This window comes from Pezoporus flaviventris, unplaced genomic scaffold (assembly GCF_033815535.1).
Source record: "Pezoporus flaviventris isolate CSIRO_AGI_PZ_B2104156 unplaced genomic scaffold, CSIRO_AGI_Pfla_v1 ptg000148l, whole genome shotgun sequence".
In the NCBI taxonomy this organism is placed as follows: Eukaryota; Metazoa; Chordata; class Aves; order Psittaciformes; family Psittacidae; genus Pezoporus; species Pezoporus flaviventris.
This window is the reverse complement of record NW_026892696.1, coordinates 1,877,480-1,893,972: the sequence shown is the minus strand read 5'-3', so window position 1 is coordinate 1,893,972 and position 16,493 is coordinate 1,877,480. Positions and strand designations below refer to the sequence as shown.

At 39.0% G+C, this 16,493-nt stretch overlaps 1 protein-coding gene across 2 annotated transcripts; it reads left to right on the top strand.

The window, feature by feature from the left end:
- Nucleotides 1–1,824: 1,824 nt before the first annotated feature.
- Nucleotides 1,825–15,852, top strand: PDPN (podoplanin). Of its 2 annotated transcripts, none has more exons than XM_061479330.1 (6): nucleotides 1,825–2,132; nucleotides 11,997–12,076; nucleotides 12,657–12,789; nucleotides 14,425–14,460; nucleotides 14,837–14,942; nucleotides 15,525–15,852. In XM_061479330.1, the coding sequence occupies exons 1-6, from the start codon at nucleotides 2,057–2,059 to the stop codon at nucleotides 15,529–15,531; spliced, it is 438 nt and encodes a 145-aa protein (XP_061335314.1). In that variant the 5' UTR covers nucleotides 1,825–2,056; the 3' UTR covers nucleotides 15,532–15,852. The 2 variants fall into 2 exon arrangements, with proteins under 2 accessions (XP_061335314.1, XP_061335313.1); XM_061479329.1 differs by having other exon boundaries at nucleotides 14,837–14,948.
- Nucleotides 15,853–16,493: the final 641 nt, after the last annotated feature.

Here is a 16,493-nt window from a genome sequence, read left to right as displayed (position 1 = left end):
TTCATTCAGCAAAGAGCTTGTCCTTCCTGAGAAAAGCTTATTCTTAAACCTGAGGCAGATTCATTTCCATGAATAAACGTGACATGTCTTCAGGGCACCTCTGAAGGAAACTGAATGAAATCCTAATACCTTCTCTTTGTTCCTACTGACTTGTTAACATTAAGAAGTCACTGTTTGTTCCAGCTTGTCTTTCATAGTGTATTACATTCAGTTTTGGTTCTGAAAATACAGACAGAATTCCAGATATTCTGCTCTGATATGGTAGAAATGATTTGTTTCCATTTTCCAAAGTAAGTTTCATTAAAACTGACATACTCCCCCAGCAAATCTCAGCTTCACATGATGGCATTGCCCAGTAAGCAAACATTCTTTAAGTAAATCTGAAGCTGCATTATCGAGGAATAATTAATCCCAGATTTTAAGACCCGTGACATGCTGAAAGTTAGTAGATGGTAATATTTCACTGTTTTTCTAAAGAAATGAGCCAATATTGCCTGTTGTTTCTTTGCATTGACTATTTGAAATCCTTCTCTCCTAGTCTTCTTCAATCCAAAGAGTACAATTACAGCACCATAACTTAGATCTATAGCTAAGAAATTCCTTTGGCACCTATCCCTTTCAAAAGAAAAGCCTTATGGAAGGTGTTGCATTTCCTACCTGCAGCCCTCTTTACATTACTACCACTGCTTATGTTTGGACTTGCTTTGCTCCTTCATAGTGCAACAAAGCGTTGTGGGGTCAGCTCTGACTATCACTCACTGAGCAAAACAACGTAGCCAGGTTTCAGAGTTGTTTTGTAAGTCAAAACCTCTTCCATAAGCATGCCCCACTCTCCTGCAGAGCTGACCTCCTCCACAGCTCTCAGCAGAAAGAAAACAAATCTATGCTTCAGAGCCTAATGTCCTGGCACCACAGGACTTTGAGGTAGAGAAACCCAAGGAGGTTACATTCTTCCTCCACTCAGCCATGTGGCACACTGGCACATGTGAACCCTGATTAAAACTCACCACATTGCTAAACAGATGTCAATCATTAGATTATTACTTGCCCAAGACAAGGGAAGATTCAGAAAAGGATTAATATAAATCATTGCTTCCCAGGTCCTAATTCAGTCCCAGCTCCTGTCTAACCACCATGACTTGTGAGAAGTAGTGTCTGTTACAGATGTTGGTAGGGTGTTCATCTAGTCTTGCACTCATGCCATAGAATGCTGATGGGCAGAAACATACACAAGAAAAAATATCTAGTCTTGTATAGACCATTGTACAGCTTTACTACTAATAGCTACATACTTTCCCTCAGAAAGGGAAAAACCTCCACCTCTGCAGGGTCATATTAGCATGCCGACGAGCCCAGCAAGCCTGTGGGCAGAGACCGATGCTGGAGGAAGCTAGATGTCACTTGAGGACACAACAGAGACTTCAGCGTGCAGAAAAATTCAGACAGTATTTACTGCAGAATTAAATGTCCTGTCCTAAAACTATTTCAGTCTCCCTAACTGCACATCCACTACCACACTTGCTCAGATAAACATGGGTGCTCACTTTGAAATGAAAAAAAACATCAGTTCCCTGCTGGAAATAACAGGAAAAATGTCCTTAGCGTCGTTCCTTAAATATTTCTTAAGGACAGTTTGCAGAAGGGAGAGAACTCCCTGAACACCTCCCTCTGCCTGAATACCCTTTCCCCCTTTACTAAATAAGAGTCTTCTGAAAGCCACAGCTCCTGTAACTTTAAACCTGGGCTGAGATCATCATTTTAGTACTGACCAAACAGAATGCAGAGGGCGGGCCTGGCCCTTTGAGGACCACCTTAGGCATGCTCCCACCCCTTCGCTAAAGCAAATAATGCTGACTCCACTCAGCTTTCCTTAGTTGTATAGTTATCATCTGGGAAAACCTTCCCCCTCTAGACTACAGCAGTTAAAGGAATATTTGGAATACCAAAGTATTTTTTGCAGCGATTTCTTTCTGTGATCTCAGTTCTCCAAAAATTGATCTGAATTTGGGTCCATCTGGTCTCAGGATTGGAAAACTATTCTCAAAGCAGATCAAAGATGTTTGTTATGATCAAAGTTCAATTCTTCATCTTCGTTCTAGGGAGAGTACCTTTCGTAGCACTTGTGGAAGAAGGTAAGAAGAAATGTTGGTTACAATGATTTCCAGTTATTTCCTGTAATGTAACAGTTTGTGTCCTTACTCACAGCCAATAGAGTTGCTCTGTCCTGTTTATGAAACTTTCCTTCAAATCCTTAAGCTACTCCTCGGCATCTACTATGGCTGTAATAGGGAAAGAAACACATCCAAAGTTTTCAGATGAGTTATGCTCTATTAGAAAAGCATTTTCTGTGTGTCTGTGTAAAGGAAGAAGGGTACAAGCAGACAGGGAAGGCACAGCATCAGCCCTTGGAATGTTTGTAGTTTCACTGTATATATGCAAAGATGACTGCAAGCAATAATTTAGTGGTAACTGATATTTAGGTGGTGAAACTCTGTGACAGTAACTTGTAAATCTTTCCATTCAAGAGTTTAGGTTCGGTACTTTGAGGCATTACAACAGCTTAGAATTTGAGCCTTATGCAGGATTTTGCTAATACTAACTTAGCCGTAAGCAATGTATACAAGCGAGGGAAACCAGGAAGAATTATTACGCAAGATAGATTTGAAGAGCATTACATATCTAATCAGGAAGTTTATTTGGCAAACTATTTATTTATAATTTTTTAAGAAAAATAAACCACACACTTTAAGGTAAAACAGATTAAGTCTTTTTACAGCTAAAGAAGAGTCTGATTAACAGTAAATCAGAATTACCCTGAGCAGTACTTGATTCCAGGAATTTTGCATTCAAAAAACCCCACTCTTTCTGCATAGTATTTGACTCATTATGAATGAATTGGCCATCAGGCAACGTGCCTGAGGTGTGAGGTATGCCTGTAGTGGTAAAATCCAGTTGCTGTTGCTATGGAACATGTCCCAAGTCCTAGTGCTTTGAAACAATAAACAGAGACTCAGCCTGCTTGTCTTCCAAAGCATAAATCTACTTGTCTGACTTAGATCTAGGGACCCTAACTGAATGATGTGACCTAATTTTGGCTTGGTGTCAATCTCTCTCATTCTGCTGGAATAGTGGGGCTATATCAATATACAGGATGTGTGAATGTTGGCTTGAGACTTCTAATGGTAATTCCAGGTGCTCTGGACTGGATGGCAGAATGTGAGGCTGGAAGCTTGGGAGCTGCACTTCAAAATTTCACAGAAAATGTAAAATCCACAGAAATTAGGCAAGTCCCAACTATTCCTTTCTAGGCTTACCGAGCTAGCTTACCTGAAAAAGTATCAGTATTACCTGGACCAAAGCTTAAAGCCATGAGAAATGAGGAAAAACCATCCCAAATTCATAGAATTCTCTCCAGCAGTTTCTAAGATACCATAATACCAGATGCCTTTTCTTGTAGGAAAAGGTCTTTCATCTTCATCACAGGCTTTTGGGGAATTTTTAAGTATATTTTCTTTCTTTCAACCCTAAGAGAAGGAGCCCAGCAATGCTCAGGTTGAAATCCTGCCAGCCAAAAGAATGCTGAAATATTTCCTGCGTGCAAGATTCTACCTCCATTTCCGATATAGTTTGCATTGAACTCCACACTTGGATCTAGAACACAGTTCACAGTATTTAAGGCCTTCTGTGTCTGTTTAGGTTTTATGACTTCATGCGGAACAAGTCATTTCAGATGACTTCCAAAGGGAACACGAGGAAAACAGACTCCAGATATAAAATAAGCAAGTCTTGATTATTTAGCATGTGTATCAGTGCTGTTTACTGATACCCATTAGCAATTGTAAGTTAGACTAGACTTAGAATGACAGTTTCACCCTGGACAATCTGTGCCTGCACTGCTAGTGAAAATAGAAGTTTTTAGGCTCGTACAATACTCAGGGGAGTGGGTATGTTCAGATACCTGAACCTCAGGAATAGACAATTTGGCCTGAGGGTTTTAAAGGAAAAATGTCTACAGCCATCCTTCTGTTATATTTGGACATTCTTTTATGGATTGAGACTGACTCAAGAAAAGCAGGTTCGTTTCAATCAGGAAGCGTATGTCCAAAAAAGATTATTGGTTCCAAATTCCTCCTTGAACTGCCAAATAAACTGAATTCAGCTGTTGATCCTAGTTTTAAGCATAGCATTTTTCACCCTTCAAAAAGGGATCCACAATCTGAGTAGTTTCATCAGTATCTGCTGATGGATAACACTCTATTTGTGTTATCCATTCATGGTTTAAATCCTCACTGAAACAGCCAACTACTTTCTTGTTCTTACAAGCAAAGAGAGCCCTGAGCACTCTTATACAAGCTGATGAATCCTTAGACTCTCGTAGGCTAAATGTTTCCTATCAATGATTAGCAGATAATTTTTGTCCTGTGATCCTGTTCAGCACATAAGAACTCAGCCAAACCTTTGCACACAGGATCAGACCAAATGAGTTGAAATGGAAGTTAACCTGATTCTTTCTGGGCACAGCATTAATCAAACAATTAAAGGCACAAGTGGTTACGGAGGTGACATTTCCTAGTCTGAAACCTTTCCCCTGGTGCAGGTATCATTGCAGGGAAGGAGATGACTCTCTTGGCTGTCACATAACATGAACAAAAACTAACGAGATTGTTTAACAAGTTACCACATGTCACCTGAGCTGCATCAACTGTCCACATGCCTGATCTTACCTAGAGGCAAATATTAGATTGTATCTCCTTATGCAAGTCTCCATTAAACAGGTTTATACTAGGTCACATTACATTATATTTCTGTTGAACTATAAGTAAACACATAGGGTAATTGAGATGAAAAGTGTTTATATGGTAAGAGAAAACTGAAGTTTACAGTCAAATATGAAAGACTAAAAAGTATTTTATATTTTTCAAAATCATGAAGACTAGAATCAACAAAATAACAAGAAAGGATTGTTTCAAACAGATCTTGGTTTACTCCAAACACTTCTGAAAATCAAACTGGGTAACTGCTGGTAGTACATAAAATGAACCACCAAAATGAACAGTCACATGTGACTCACAAGGATCAGTTTTGTACTCAGTAAGCATGACAAAGCCTTTCACTCTGCATCTGGCTGCATCATGAATGATGAGTGCACTTGTGCATGTGTTCCCACACAGGCCTCTGGAAAACTACATTAGCATGAGATGAATCTAGCTCTTCATGTCCAATACCCCAAACTTATTCATCACAAAGAAGAGAAAAACATCTTAATGGATCTCAGTTAGTAAGTCTGCAAATTAGTGACTCTGGTTTGCAGTATCTTGGTAAAAGACCAGCAGAGAATAGATGAAATTTGCTTACTCCACAGGGAAAGCAAAGAGGCTTCAGAGAGGCTTGCCCATCCCTATCACAAAAGATGGGGTTTGAATCTGTGTAACTTTACAGGCAAAAGATTCATATTTAAAAGCTTACAAGCAAACTTTAACTCAGGCTGCACAGTGAAAACTGAAAAAAAGGCACCCAGATTCTCCACTCCTGTAATTCAACAGTTTCCACTGAACCCATGCATTTACCCAAGATCTAGAACTTGAAAGTCATCTGCAGAAACCAGCAGCTGAGAACCTCAAGCATGTCTTAATAGAAAATAAAATGCCAGTAAATGATAACCCACAGCATTCAGGCTGTTGGGCTCTGAGAGAAGCATGCAGTGTTTCTTCCTCATGTCCTCTGAGGCAAGCCATACATCCATGCAGGCCACAGAAACTACCGTTTGCCCAGCTCTAACACATGGTCTGTTTCAGCTGCACTTTTGTTTTGTTGGTTTGTTTGCTTTTTGTCTGGATGTGGTTAGGGACTAAAGGATGGAACCCAAATGCTGCCAGGTCCTACTATTCACTGCATCCTGGATTCATGCTGCAGGCAAGGCAGCCTCCAAAACGGCCTCCTCTAAGTTGCGTGTGCACATACCATACCCTCAGCTTGAATTCATTCTACAGCAAAGCTCCCATGGCTGTGTGGGGCACAACAGGCTGCAGAGCGTTTCAGAAAGAGATGTAGGATTGGGAGTATAGGTATGCTGGGATGTTCTACAGAGAAACAAATGAGAAAAAATGTTAAATTTACTACTGATTTTAACTCACTTTCTCAGAAGCTTGGCCAAGATTCTCAAAGCAAATAGAAGCTGATGCTGAGCACGTTCTCATGTTGCTTTAAGACTTCCTCATGTTTTTTTCCATCTTTGTATTTGTTGGTTACAAACACTACAACATCTAGCATAAACTGCATCAGAATATTCCTTTGTGAGGGCACAATTCAGATGTGTACACCATTTCAAGCCAATACATATTCTCTTAGACTTACATTTGATCACTAGTCCAGTGTTGTTGCCCCAGTCAAACCCTTACTGCTCAGAGGGAACAACAACAACAAAGTTGCTAGTAAGACCTCAACCAGGGCAGCAGGGTCATGGGGCAGAAAATACTGTAAGAAAGTCGGTTTATCCCACATTCATGGGATAACAGAAAATACTGTAAGAAAGTCGGTTTACCCCACATTCATGGGATAACAACCCTGACTTCAGTGTAATTATCACGTAAGAAATCACAGACTGACACAGCAACAGTATTAAACCCATAAATCTTAGAAGATTCACTTCTAGTTCTCTAGTTCTCCAAGGAATACCCCATAATGGAATTAAATATTCTTTTCCTTTTCAATGCCCACAGCTCTGTGGTCAATTTTATCATGCACAAGAAAAGCTTAGTAAGTTACCACCACTTCCTCCTGTGGCTTTGTTTCATAGCTTTGGTTGTGGGTCATATACACATCACTGCTCTTTAAGTGCTATTTTCCCCTCTATCTGCCCAGTTAAAATATACTTTGCTTTTCTGTGGGTATCAAATACAGCTGTGTAGAATATTGTAACATTCAGAAGCCATGTGACTTCCTTCAGAAGCAGCAGAGTAGCTGAACCCAGGACATAGTTTTTTGTCACTTGGCACTGTAGAATTCAACTCTGATTTTGTTCCTTTGGCTAAGCCAGTCATAGCAATAGAAACCATCTGTGGTAGGGTGTGGTGACCAAAGGATATGTTTCTGACAATTCAGCAAAACACTGTCATCAAGAGCTACATGGATTACCTGAACAAAGGCAGCCATACTCTGAAGAAGGCTGAACTAAATCATTTCTTGTGCATCACGGCCACTTTTCAACTGGCAGATATACAATCATGGTATTTTGTCATCCAGCTTCCTTGATTACATAAAGCAAAGCTGTCAGTCTTTGTGAAAGAAAACTGTAGTAAGCATCGCAGGAGTCACACAGACAGTATACTTTCTCCTGAACAAGAAGCCTAGACACTTAATCATACATCAGGGCATTTCTTTATTGTGGCATGATACATTAGTCCAACTACCAGAAGGAATTAACACAAGATACGCCAATGCTGTGGCCCCAAAGAGGGTAAAGATGCAAAGTGCTCAGGGTACTGCAGATGTCATGAATAATGCTTGAACCAGAGGTACAATGAGAATTTCAGTTTCCATGAAGAACTTCCTTTCAAGAGCCTGAAAATTTTAACTGTCCAAAACTTCAAAATCCAGAAGGTAAAACTCAGCATAAACTATATTATATTCCTCAAACCCTCAAATTTTCTAAGTGCAAAAAATTCTGTAGCCTGTATTTGGCAGCATGAAACTACTTCACACACACAAAGACAACTATATGCTTTTATAAATCCCAGAAAATACTTAATTATAGAGAAATAATGGAAAACTCCTACCAGAGAAGGCTGGGCTGATGAGGTCGGCTTTGGACCTGACTCTGGAATATATTTAAATTGAGGATGAAGCCAAATCACTGACAAAACTGTTTTTGAAAATCACAGAGCTGCTGCTGAGACATTCTGTATTCTGAGGGCAGATAACCTTATCAAATCACACAGTTTTGTTCAGCTTCCACCACCATTAATAAAAGTTTCCATTGAACTAGAGCTGAATTGATTCCAATAACAAGATACAGGCTCTAAGACTACTTTGCTCAGATCTGTGAGTGAAGAGTACTTCCTCAGAAAGGGAATTCCTGTATCAGGACAAATGCTGAATAAAATGTTGGCAAAACATGACAGCCAACACACATGTACACACACAGTCCTTCAACCACCAGTTGGCCTGTAACAATTCAGGAAGCAGATACTGAAAAACATCAGTAAAGTCCAGATGCACAAGAGTGGTATCTCTCAAGTGACCTGTCCCACTAAATTTTTTCCCTTGTTTCTCTAGAGCAGCATTCCCCAAAGCACCTATATGGCACAGCTGGATAGGATAAAATATGATATCAGTAAGATACACATAAAAATAAAGTTGAATTCTCAGCTCAAAGCTTTAGTTTAACAGTTCACCTGCAGATTTTTTCTTTTTTTTAGCTGTTATAAATAACTGAAGCTGCTTTTATTTTAATAGGCACAGAGGGGCAATGAGCAATAAAGGTTATTTCAGCTCTTGCTAGAGGGAATCCTTTAAGGTTACCCATTTTTATCTACTGCTCTCTTATCACAGAGATGGAAACATTCTATTTTGAGGGCTTCCTATTTCGAGGACTAAGCTAAAATACAGGCTTACAGCTGCCTTTGCTCACTAGTGGCTGGGTTTATTCAGGCTGCCAGGAAAGAAACAAGATCCTACAACATTTTTCATCTTCAGAAGTATCTTTGTTGGGTTTGGAGATATCTGAAAGAAATGCTAATGAACAACAGTTTTACCACTCACTTTTCAACGCAACCACTGTGCTTTGAAAGCAACCCTAAGAGGTTTTTCTAGTAAACTGTCATTCCATGCATAACAATGAGCAGTGAGCTCATCTTCCCCTAAGTGGGTCATGGGATGCTTAACCATGGGATGGTTTCAAAGCAGTATTAAACTTTTAAAGGCATCCCATTTTCTCCTGGTGTGAGAAGCTGGCAGCCTGATAGCAGCTGAGGACTTTGAACTGAAACACACCCAGCTGGAACTCTGGCAGAAAGAGATGCAATGAATCATTCACATCTGCAGCAACATACAGCTGCAAATAGAAGAGACTATAATGCTGGTTGGAGACAACCACAGCACTGCGAGGCAATGTTTTCATTTGCAGCCTCCTTGAAGATCATATCAAGAACATACACAAAAGCACTACTTAACCCTATGGCTCTTGCTACACTCACCCACATTAGACAAAACAAACAAATAACTAAAGCACATACAGCCCTGCATCCTATTTACAGTCTCTTTGATGTCAGTGATATATGTGCCTTGTACTAGGTCGAAGGAAAGACATTTCAAGTCCAATAGTTCGTCTCAATTCCAGTTAAATACTTTTTACTCTATTACGACTTTCTGGGCCAAAGAGTTGTCTGGTATCAAGTATTCCTTCTTACAAATGTAGTACACTGCTAAATTACATCCCAGTCTGTCTTTTGGTCAGTTAGTAGTGTCAGCTTAACTACCACCCCCACTGTCTCGCCAGAAAAACAAACCTAAAAATACAGTCAGGGACTATTCCCCTGCATATCCTGCAGCTCAGCTTGAACACAGAATTATGTGGATTGGACAGGACTGGGATGTGATGACAGAAATCAGTAAGATTGAGGCATGTAATAGGGGAGCAATATTATTCTCGTTTCCCTTTGCAGTAAAGGCAAGGCAGCACTACCTAGGGTGACCCAAATCTCAGGTGAGCTGAATTACCTTCTAGATTTATCTTTCCCTACAGACTATGAAAGGAGATAAGAGCAAGCAGACATTTATTTAGGCCCCTTTAAGAACCTAAAATTAGGCCAGATTAATCTGGGCAACCTCCTTTTATCAATCACTGTACCCAGAGGGCAAATGCACTGAAGGAGATTTTCTACATTTCATTCACTGCCAAGAATCTGCAATAACTTTATCACACAAAGAATAATGGTTTCATGTTTCTTTGTGACAAACTAATTCTTTCCACCTTTGCTGTGTGACACTGTCCTGCCTTCACTGTCAGGTAACTCTCCAGGGCTGAAAGCTACTGGCATGCCAAGAGTATATTCAGAGAAGCTGCTTGCTAATATAGGAAGTTAACTTTGTATATATAAAGGAAAAACTCTGGGTACAATATTGTACTTTAAAGACACTTACAAAAATATGATAAAGTAGTGCCATATCTTAAAAATGCCCTGATAGGTAGACGGTGGCTAAAGCAAGACACCTAAATCAGGCCCCTCTATGCTATCTCAACAGAAAATATGCAAGGCTGCTCACCTGGGATATTTCAATCAAAAATGACCAAAACATCCTATTTCTAAGCTAGATGGTAAAAATAACTTATCTTAGCCTGTTCCAGACTGTCCATGGATTAGAAGATGATTTTGGGGAGACTCACTGGCTTAATTAGACCTCATGTTGGCATAATATAAATATACTTTCTTCATCTGTTTGTGTTTCAAGTACTACTCGCACACCCTTTTGGCTCTTCAAATGAAAGTGCATCTGCATTTGGGTTTATAAAGGTGTAAAAATAGAAAACTCTATTTACTTGGGTAAACCAGGAATTAGAAGTTTAAGTTTAGACCAGTGTTTGGCTCCTGGCAATTGGACAAAGCTCTCAGTCTTACAATGCCAGAGATGGATGAAAAAGCATTACTTTGGTTCAAAACTGAGTTTTGGGAGCAAGGAAAAATATTTGCAAGTTTCCAGTAGAATTCAGGTGAGAGTTTCAAGCAAAACCAGAGATTGCTTTTTTCCAATGTCAAATCATTCATCCTCTGTATGAAAAGTTTCCTATAAAGTGCTCAGTGTAATTTCGTTACTTGTTTCAAAACTAAATATTGGCTTCTTCACTTGAAATAACATTTTTATTTTAACCTTCAGCCATCACTGCAGTATTTCCTGGCAACAACTTACTTGGACAAACTTTTGCTTCAATTGCTGAAATTAACGTTAGATGCAAAATTTGAATCCAGGAAAGAATTTTTCAGAAGTTTAAGGGGTTTTGCCTGCAGTTTTCGCTCAGGACAATGGCTATTATTAGCTGTTAGCTTAAATTTAAAACACCGGTATCTGGAGTTAGCAGAAACCCTTATGCCCCAGGCAGCAGCATAACAGCAGCCTCACCAAGCTTTGTAAGCACACTGAATCAGAAACTCCCAGAGATACCATACTGCAGTAGCATCATACTGTGTATGGTCAGAATTTATGAATCAGCAAGAAACTTAAATGATACTTATGTTTAATATTGATATTACCAGTTGTCTTCATACATTCATCTTTAATGTTCTATCTTGTTCCATCTTATTTTTCCTATTGATGAAGTCTGAGGTATTTGTAAAAACATCGTGAAGGTCAAAACTTGCATGTCTGTTACACCAAAGAACACAGGTGACATACATAGGTCTAGAATGAAAAGGGAGACCTTACATTGTTACATAAAAAATCCTTATTCAGCAATATTCAGCAAGTAACGTGTTCAACTTAGAAAAAAGCTCAGAATGGATTTGTATAGGAATATTTTCTAAACTACAGATACACCCATAAACATTCAAGATAGTTCTAAAAATAAAGGTTGTAGCTGGGACTGAGCTGAAAAATGGAAGAAAGCTCTTATTGTTTTAGAAAGTGGAAGATGCTTGAAGTAATTTATCAAATACATAAGTTAAGCATTAACTTTAGATCTGGAGTAGTTGCCTCCATCCAGAGGGAAGGGGGAAATTTTTTCCTTAAAGAAATCTCTTCTTAGACAATGCGTTTAGTAACCAGTAAGCTTCAAGGTTGTGCCAGGTTTAAGTGATGTGAATTTCAGCTCTTTATCCTACAGCTTTGCACAAGACTATAGCAGAATTCAAAGAAATCTAAATAATTTTGCAAACCTAAGTGCACAGGGAAAAGGAGATGGAACACTACTCAGATCCTGTGTTTAACACAATTTCCATGTCAGTGTAGGCAGGACATCTGATTACCAAGAAAAATGCTAACTCACTTCCTAAACTTTTATTCAGCAAGCACAGTTGTAGAGGGAGAAGAAAGTGCAACAACAGATTTCAGAAATGACACAGAACTTGAAGAATCACCAACCCTGGTGAGTATCATTCTGAACAAAGGTCCCTTTAGGGTACCCTGATTTCATATTCCTGGTATTGTCTTGTGTCTTACATTTTCAATAATCATTACAAAGAATAATCTTGAGTTCTAACATAAGAGCTCTAACACCAATATCTTTGTTTTGCAAGCAATCAGGTTGAAGGTAATAAAGTTAAAAACACTTTTTTTGACAGTAGTTCTGTGCTGTAAAAAGCATTCATAACTGCTTATGTGCTGCCATTTACCTTTAATACAGTACCTTTCCATTAGCTTCAGTGAAACCAAACTGACAATCTGTAAAAAAGAAAAACAATGAAAAAGGCAGGTCTGCAATATTCTGCAGTGCTGCCCTACACCTTCCATAGTGCTACTGAGAGGTCATCCCATCTTGAGAGCCTCTGGCTGGGAATACAAATCCCTTTACTTTTCCCGTCACTGTACACAAATCAAAGATGACATATGATAGCTAAGAGATCCTCCACTGGACAGACCAAGAGATTTAAAATGCTTATTTCATACATACAGACCAAATGTACTGAGGTTTTCTTTCCCCTCTTTCTCCCCCCAAATTCTTGTAGTTGCCCACAAGACTACAGAGCGTAACCAATCTCTTGCAGTTTGGACAACTGATGACCACAGAAAGTGCATTTGCCCCAGCTGAAGACAGTGATAATTCTACTGGTTATGAAGGCAACACAGAAAATACTGATGGTAAATTCTTTAATTTCTTTTATTATATCAAAGTTCTACTGCCACCTACTAAACAAGACCTGGAAAATTCAAATACTAAGTTGAAGTTGGTCTCAAAGGTAGCATTGCTGAAAAGAGATTGCTAAAATTACTCAATAATCACTCTTCATCCTAACTTCATCACAGATGTGCACTCATAATAGGAAAGAGTAGCTATATCATTCTGTTCACCAGTGGTTGTTCTTGCACTTCACTCTCATACCAGTAAAAAGGGAGAGAACACAAGCATCATAATTTCTGCTTTTTCAGTCATATAACAGTACCACTGACTTAGTCTTAAGTTTAATGGATCTCATTTTAAAGTGGTCAGATGAACCTTTATGAGAAAAGAGGTGGTTTTGTTTCCAGACCAACTTTCTGATAACCAAATGCAAATTCAGCAGAGTGTCTAAGAAAACCCAAAGAAACCATTCTTCATTTAATGTGAACAGTAGTAGCTGTTGCCAACAGATGCTCAGTCTGGACTCTACCTCAAGTACAAGCTCAACAATCAGATTAGAAATACTGGAAGTCAATCAGGTTCACAGATATGTCAGGTTCCCCTATCAGAATACGTTAGTGATAAACTTAATTCACATGAATGGCATCTGTCAATCCCACTGCAAGTCAGTTTGGTTTTAGCATATAGGCTTTGCTTTGAAACACTCAAATCAGACCTGGTGGCAACTGGATTTCTACAAAGTCTTGTAGTAGGTATATTATTTACTGCTTCTCCCCAGAGTAGCCCAAACCAATTACCTCTAGACAGCAGCTATGAACAAACACCTCTCTTTTGCTAGCTTCTTTTTGAAGCTTTCATGTTCTACAGCAGTTTTATATCCCTCAATAAATCAGACACGTTTGTTTAAAAATTGTACATGCTTTTATCTCCTTTCCCAGCCTGCTTGTCTCTGCTGAGTGTAGGCTTCTCAGCTTAGCATTAAATAACAAACTGTTCAGCAGATTTGAATTTTATGGAGAATTTTCAGATGTTTCTAAAAGGATACATGAAAGATTAGAGCTTACACACTTGTAATGAATTCAAAGCAGCATTTGTGTTTCATCTGTTTCTGATGAGTTCTCAGCTAAAAATTCCAGGATTAGAGAAGTATACTAAACAGATTTTATACAATCTTCCAGACACAAAAGACTTAAGGAACTTGAGGATCTTTCAAACTGACAAAAAAGGCCTTTATTAACAAAGAGTAGTTCAGCAAATAAAGGTCTGCCTTGCTGTCAGCTTATCAGCATAACTTCATCTCAATTAAAATCTGATTTCTGTCTTAATCATTTTCTACCAGGTATATCCTTGTTGATCTTGATGTGATCACACTTAAGCTTCACTAGTATATATAAGATCAATCAGTCCCTTAGATTTTAATTTCTGTTACTTCAGGGATCTCTTTGCATTCATTCTCTCAAGCTTCTCATTTGCTCACTTCTGTGGAAAGAACAACCTATTACACAACCCTCAAACCACTGCAATAAAAGCTTGATAAACGTTTTCCTTGGATAAGTAGATCAGTTTTCCTTGGATACAGCATTAAAAATTGGGATGGAAAACTCCATACAAAGCTGAGCAGGTAATTAAAAATTGTTCTCTCTTTGGCTTTACAGGTGGACTGAGTGGGGAGCCAGAGAAAGCTGAAAAAGGTATGAACAGAAGTAACCATTACAAAAACAAGGGAGAACGTAACTGCCAGGTGATACCCTTCAAAAAGCTACTAGTGATGCCCATGCTATACTTAAATAAAAGTTTTGGCAGGAGTCACAAGCTGCTCCCTGAACTCTTCCTCTGTTTCACCCCATTGCTGTCCCCATGGCCATATCTCTATGGAGCCCCTCAGCCCAAAAGCACTTTTATAGGTTACAAAAAGCCTGCTTAACTTACCCAGCCTAATTCAGAGTTCACAAGATAAGGGAACCTTCCCCAAAGAGTGAGATGCAGCAGAACACTGTCAGTTCTATCAGTAGCCTTCTATTAGTGGTCTCCATTAGAAACATGCTAACATTCCCCACATTCTTTCAGGTGGTCTGGAAACAATTGCACTGGTTGGAATAATTATTGGAGTAATAGTTGCAGTTGGAATCCTTGCAGGAATCATCATTGCTGTTGTAAGGAAGATGTCAGGCAGGTACTCGTAAGTAAATAGTTACTCAGGCTTTTCAAACAAGCACCAACCTCTGAGCAAGGTCACAGGGACTGCTTTGGGAATTTCTAATGCTGTTTTGACACAATAACCTGTTTCATGACCTCACAGCACCAATGTGAGGTGGGTGATCTAAACCCACTCATATACTTCAGAGAAGTTTGTCAGACACTGCGTTCATGCAGTTATAATAGTCATCAGGTGCATGGGTTTTGGATTACTCCACTGCACAGAGGTAAAATCCAGTATGAAGTATTACAGGACCAACTTCTGGAAGTGTGGGATAACATGTGACACAAGTGATCTTTATCTTATTTCTCTGGACATTCGTAGAAGCTGTTTTGGTATCAACAAGATTCACTGGTGCCATGTAAATCTGAAGTGCTTATAAACTCCAAACTAGTAAAAGACCACACTACATTTCTTGAGTACTATTGATACAGCATTGTATCAATAGTACTCAACTATGAACTGGAAAGTGAAATAAGACATACAAGAAGAAAGAGTAAAGACCGCGTAACGTTTGGGTAAGTATGAACATAAAACATCTGTGTTTTTGTCCTACAGGCCCTGAAAACAGTTGAAACAAGCAGCCACGCTGTTCTACACCAGAAAAATACAAGTGCTTCTTATAAAAACTAAAGACTATTCCTGTATCTGTGTGAGAAGATGATCCATGGAAAATACGGTTGAAAAATTCCAGATCTATGGGGATCCCACACAATACAGACTCCCACTGCCCCAGACTACAGAGTGTGGAATATTTCATAAGGTTTTTACTAACCAGGAGTTTAGTAGAAGCACAAAATGATTATACAGTAAGAAAAAACCCAGCAGCAATGAGATTTACATCTGAAATGTGATTTGCAGGTAATATATGTATCCTAGCTTTATTTTTAAACACTACCAAAGATTATTTCACATTACATTTTAAGCATTAAAAAAACCTCCAGAATCTTAAGTGGTTTTGGCTGGTTAAGTGCTTGTGGCATGTTTATCTACCAAATGATGTATCAAAAAGAAGGGATTGGCTTCACAGAGAACCAATTATTTACAAGATAGATATTGGAAGCTAAATCTTTCCACTACTGATACAGATTTTCTGCTCTTGATATTTACATTATGTGGCAAAACATGGTAGGCCCAGCTGGAACTGACCTACTAGCTGAAAGCTTGCTCTTCTGACTGCTGCACCAGGAATTTCCTGTCTTCTCCTGTTGCAGAGACATGCAGGGATTGAAATACACATCCTGAATTAAAGGGTGCTTGGAAAATACCCAGTTTTGATGGGTCACTTTAGCCAGTTACTCAGCCCACTTTAGAGCTGATATGTAGAAGCTTTTGAATTAGCATATACATTTTTTTTTCCTAACTGTATAGTTGGCTTGTTTGTTAATGTGTGCAAAATAAGAACAGAATATGTTAGCAAGATATAAAGCATCTTTGGAGTCCACAGCTTTTCTGCGGCATGTTTAGTGCTGAATGCAGAGTTCAGAGCAAAGGGCTTTGTATGTCAAGTGATATGCATCATGTTTT